The sequence below is a fragment of the Camelina sativa genome, chromosome 20 (assembly GCF_000633955.1).
Source record: "Camelina sativa cultivar DH55 chromosome 20, Cs, whole genome shotgun sequence".
Classification (NCBI taxonomy): Eukaryota; Viridiplantae; Streptophyta; class Magnoliopsida; order Brassicales; family Brassicaceae; genus Camelina; species Camelina sativa.
Genome location: NC_025704.1, coordinates 20804735 through 20809288, shown reverse-complemented (window position 1 = coordinate 20809288; position 4554 = coordinate 20804735). Strand labels below are relative to the sequence as shown.

Genomic DNA, 4554 nt, shown 5'->3' with positions numbered 1-4554 from the left:
ACAATTTTAAAAATAGAAATTTTCTCGAAACAAATATTTATAATAGATTATAGTATTTATTTTTCATTTTTTTAAAATGGTAAATGGGATATGAATATTTGATTTTCAATTTTGTTTTTTAAAAAATAATTCATGTTTATTTTCAATAGTTTTATTCTAATTTGTTTTCTTTGATCCTCCTACTAATTATAATCGTCAGGATCTTCTATCTTATTTAGAGTCTTTGCTCATCCTTTTAGTGATGGAGTATCTTGCCGAAAAAACATTGTTTTTTACCGGAGACTTGTAGCAACCTAATGAGATTTTTTCAGGGTTATAGAAAATTGTGCCATATCTTCAACTTAAATAGATATTTGTAGTATATCCTCTTGAGATTTTTTATTTCCTTCTATCGAAATCAAACTTTCATAATTATCTATAGAAATTTAATATTTTCAAAAATAGAAACTGTTCTCGAAACAATATATTCTAATATTTATTTTCTATTTTTAAAAAAATTTAAATGGGATATGAATATTTCGGCTTCTTGAGTTAATATGAAATTTGGCAACCAAAGGCCTCGATAGTTCTACAATTTTCTGATCTGCTTTCTTCCCAACTGGACATTTGAGTTAACAATGTTCGATAAGCCTCCACACATTTGTTAATAGAGACATTTGAAAATTTCCTTGGGATGTAATTAATCATCGCTTTCCACTTTGGAAATGTAGAAAAGTATATAATGTGTAGGGTTGAAATCGTGCAACTTAGCCAACGTTTTCTGATCAATTATATAAAGCTTGATTGGTTGATAGTTCCATATTTTAGTTTGGTTACGTACTTTACTTATTACTGATTTTTAAAAATATTTACGAAACATGGGTATGAAGATGATATGCTATACGGTCAACTTAATTATAAGTCAACCAAGTAAATTATTTTTGATCGGAAAAGAAAAACGTCAAGTCTGGTTTAGGGGGAAACTTATAATTTTAGTGAACAACACGCAAATTAACATTTCGTTCTAGACAAAGACGACTTCTTAAACCAAGCCAAAGGGGTGACACAAAACCATGTTATAATTTTGAGAGAAGAGAATAACAAAACAGAGTAAAAGATCTTTTTCTCTTTTAGAAGATAAGAACAAATTTAAACTTCGATCAACTGAATTGTTACATACATCAACAACAAATCTGTTTTAGATAGAAAACAAACAGACACTACATCATAATGAGTTGTGTCTCTTAGAACTTGTGACTCTTGGATGAAACGTCACAAACCAAAACGTCACGACTTAAACGTTGCGACTCTGAAACTCAATTATCAACCAACACTCCCCCTTAATTGAGTTTCCCGCTAACTCCAATCTTGCTTTAACGTTCTTTAAACCTTGTTGTGCTTAATGAACTTCTCTGTTTCCAGGTAATTAATGATTTTTCTTCTCCCTCTGGTTAGAGCTGACTCTTTTTCTTTCAAACAGGCTGTTGCACCGTGTGACTTTCTTTCTCAAAAACATCACACCTTTTTTGCTAAGAAGCCTTCTTCTGTTTCGGTACAAATAGACGACTTCTCACATTTGAACCCTTGGTTTTTTTTTTTTCACTTTTTATTTGGTACCTGCAAACCTTTTCCAAGTATCATTCAAACTTTCACCATGTGAGTTTCGTCACGTGTTTTCCGTGATCTTCATCGGCTGATCTTGCAACCTTCTTCCACTCCTTTTTCTCTAAGTGAACTCTTTTCTTATTGCCTTTTGCAACTGGCTGCTTCTCCCTTTTCTCTCTTACGTAAGCAGCTCCTTTCTTTCTTGATGACTTTCTTTGATCACCATCACATTCACGTATCTGTGACGTCTCGTGCGTCAAACGTTTTCATATCTTCTTCGGTTATCTTATCAACCGGTTTATGCTCCATTTTTCTCTGAGGTAATTATCCTCATTTTGTGCTTGTGCTTGGTATCTTCCATTGATCACCATAAAATGCTCCATTTTTCTCTGAAGTAAGCATCCTCCTTTAGTGTTTGGTGTCTCCTTTTGATCAGCATAAAGTGCTCCATTTTTTTTTCTGAGGTAAGCATCCTCCTTTATTGTTTGGTATCACTCTTTGAACACCATCACGTCTTCTCTGCTGAGTGGTCTTGCTCTGTTCATCCAACAGGCAGCTTCTCCATGTTGACGTCTTTCTTTCAAACTCAACACCACTTTTTGCTAATTCGTCATAATCTGTTTCTTTAAACAGTGGCTTCTCCATCCGGTTCCGTTGAAGAAATCTTCTGATTCTCAACTTCATCGAGTGATTTCTTCTTTGCATCCTTGTGACATACCAAGACATTGTTGAACAAAGTTTTAGAACTCTCCATTCACAATTTCATCTCCACATATATGGTATCCATTGCCTTCTTGAGAAGATTTTCTATCTCCTTCATCCCTTTGGAGCTTCACGTACTACTTGTGAAAATAATGGTGTTGTTTGTGAACGTTTGTGAAATAGTACTCTCTCTTGTCACCACCATCTTTTCCTATTTCGATCTTCTTTTCTTCTTCTTCTCACCCTTGGTTTGTTGTCTCCATCATTTTCTTCTTCGTGCAGCGGAATTCTTCTATTTTTGTTTTGCTTGGACAGGCTCCAAGACCAACATAAGCTCTGATACCATGTTATAATTTTGAGAGAAGAGAATAACAAAACAGACTAAGAGACCTTTGTCTATTTTATAAGATAAGAACAAATATAAACTTCGATCAACTAAAACTTGTTACATACATCAACAACAAAACTGTTTTATATAGAAAACAAACAGACATTACATCATAATGATTTGTGTCTCTTAGAACTTGTGACTCTTGGATGAAACGTCACAAACCAAAACGTCATGACTTAAACGTTGTGACTCTGGAAACTCAATTATAAACCAACAAACCAAATCTAAACCAAATACTGAGCAGCACCAAACCACAATATCTTCAATTACCAGCCTTTGCCACCATCACCGCTTCCTCCGTAGCCACCATCACCTCCTCCGTAACCGTTACTGCCTTCACGGCAACCACCGTATCCACCTCGGCCACTGCCGCCTCCACCAGATCCGTAACCACCGCTACATCTCTCGTAACCACCACCGCTACGGTAACCACCACTGCCGCCACCACGGCCTCCTCTACCACCGCCGCTTCCTCTGGATTGAGCCTCATTCACAATGATGGTACGGCCATTAAGCTCTTTCCCGTTCATCTCTTCAATAGCATCTCTCATGGATTTCTCGTCCTTGAAGGTGACGAATCCGATTCCCCTTATCTTCCAGTCTCACGATCGTTAATAATCTGTAAACAAAAATCAAACAGATCCACACAAATCAGCAGAAAACCAATCAAAGAACACTGAAAAAAAAAGACGATGAAAAGCTCATAAAATCAAGAACATGAACGTACCGATGGGACAAAATTATTCAAGAGGGGTAAATAATATATTAGACACAAAGATTATATTATTTTAACCAAATAATATAATGAATATAGAAAGTCAGCTTTCTTATAATATTTGTGTATATACGTATAAAATAAAATAATATAATCAGTATTATACTCTCAAAACAATATGTTTAGCTAAACGAACCACTTTCACAACACATTTTTAGTAGTTGACGGATATGAATACTAATAACTTATACTTCCTCCGTTTCATAATAAATGTCATTTTGATACTTTACACACAAATTAAGAAAATATATTAAAATATCATTTATATCCTTAAAATTGACATTGACTCTTGATATTCTTCAATGAATATGAGGTTAAAGTTGGAAATTTATGTTTAATATTACATTGAAAATCTAAAATGACACTTATTTTGAAACAAAAAAAAATCAGCCTAAAATAACACTCATTTTATCTCCATCTTTATGTTAATAACGTAACAACACTTATTTTCATCATTATCCATTTAACCTTCTATATTTTTTAATATATATTTATCTTCATCCTTATCAAATTTTTCATTTCCTCTAGATGTATACGGAATATTATTAAAGGTTTATGAAAATAATTTTGTTAGGTTCAGATATATTTTAATACTTATTTTAGATGTATATCTTTCTTGTAATATCCAAATTTGCATGCTTTAGTGACGTGATTATTCCACACATACAGGTGTCGGCTTTAAACACATGCTTAGGGTGCAAAGGCATAATGTCTACCTACTTTATTTTTGATAAATTTGTACATAACTTGAGATACTTTTAAAAATAATTTTTTTATATACTTGTGAAATTAAATTATTTATAGTTTTGTACGGGTCAATAATATTAATGAGACGGGACTGGATCCTAATTAAACACCATTAATATCTATGAAAATTTTGAATCTTAATAAATCGAGCGAGATTTGGATCCTTATAAATGCACATCCCAGCAATAAATCGAGCTAAAATGACGAAGATAGCGACTGTTTGGGATGGATTAGTCATAAGAAAGGAAAAAGACTAAGGGAAGCTTGAGTAGAAGGAGGCGAGATGGAGAAAGCGTTGAACTACTTCAACATAGTCCATCACCATCTGCAGTTTTCAAAGAGGATGTCCAATGTT

General features: G+C 33.6%; 1 protein-coding gene across 1 annotated transcript; it reads right to left on the bottom strand.

Annotated features, from left to right (window-relative positions):
* Nucleotides 2696-3579, bottom strand: LOC104771331 (glycine-rich RNA-binding protein 8-like). The gene is made up of 2 exons (XM_010495847.2): nucleotides 3405-3579; nucleotides 2696-3296 (listed from the first exon to the last, which is right to left on the bottom strand). The coding sequence occupies exon 2, from the start codon at nucleotides 3226-3228 to the stop codon at nucleotides 2944-2946; it is 285 nt and encodes a 94-aa protein (XP_010494149.1). The 5' UTR covers nucleotides 3229-3296; nucleotides 3405-3579; the 3' UTR covers nucleotides 2696-2943.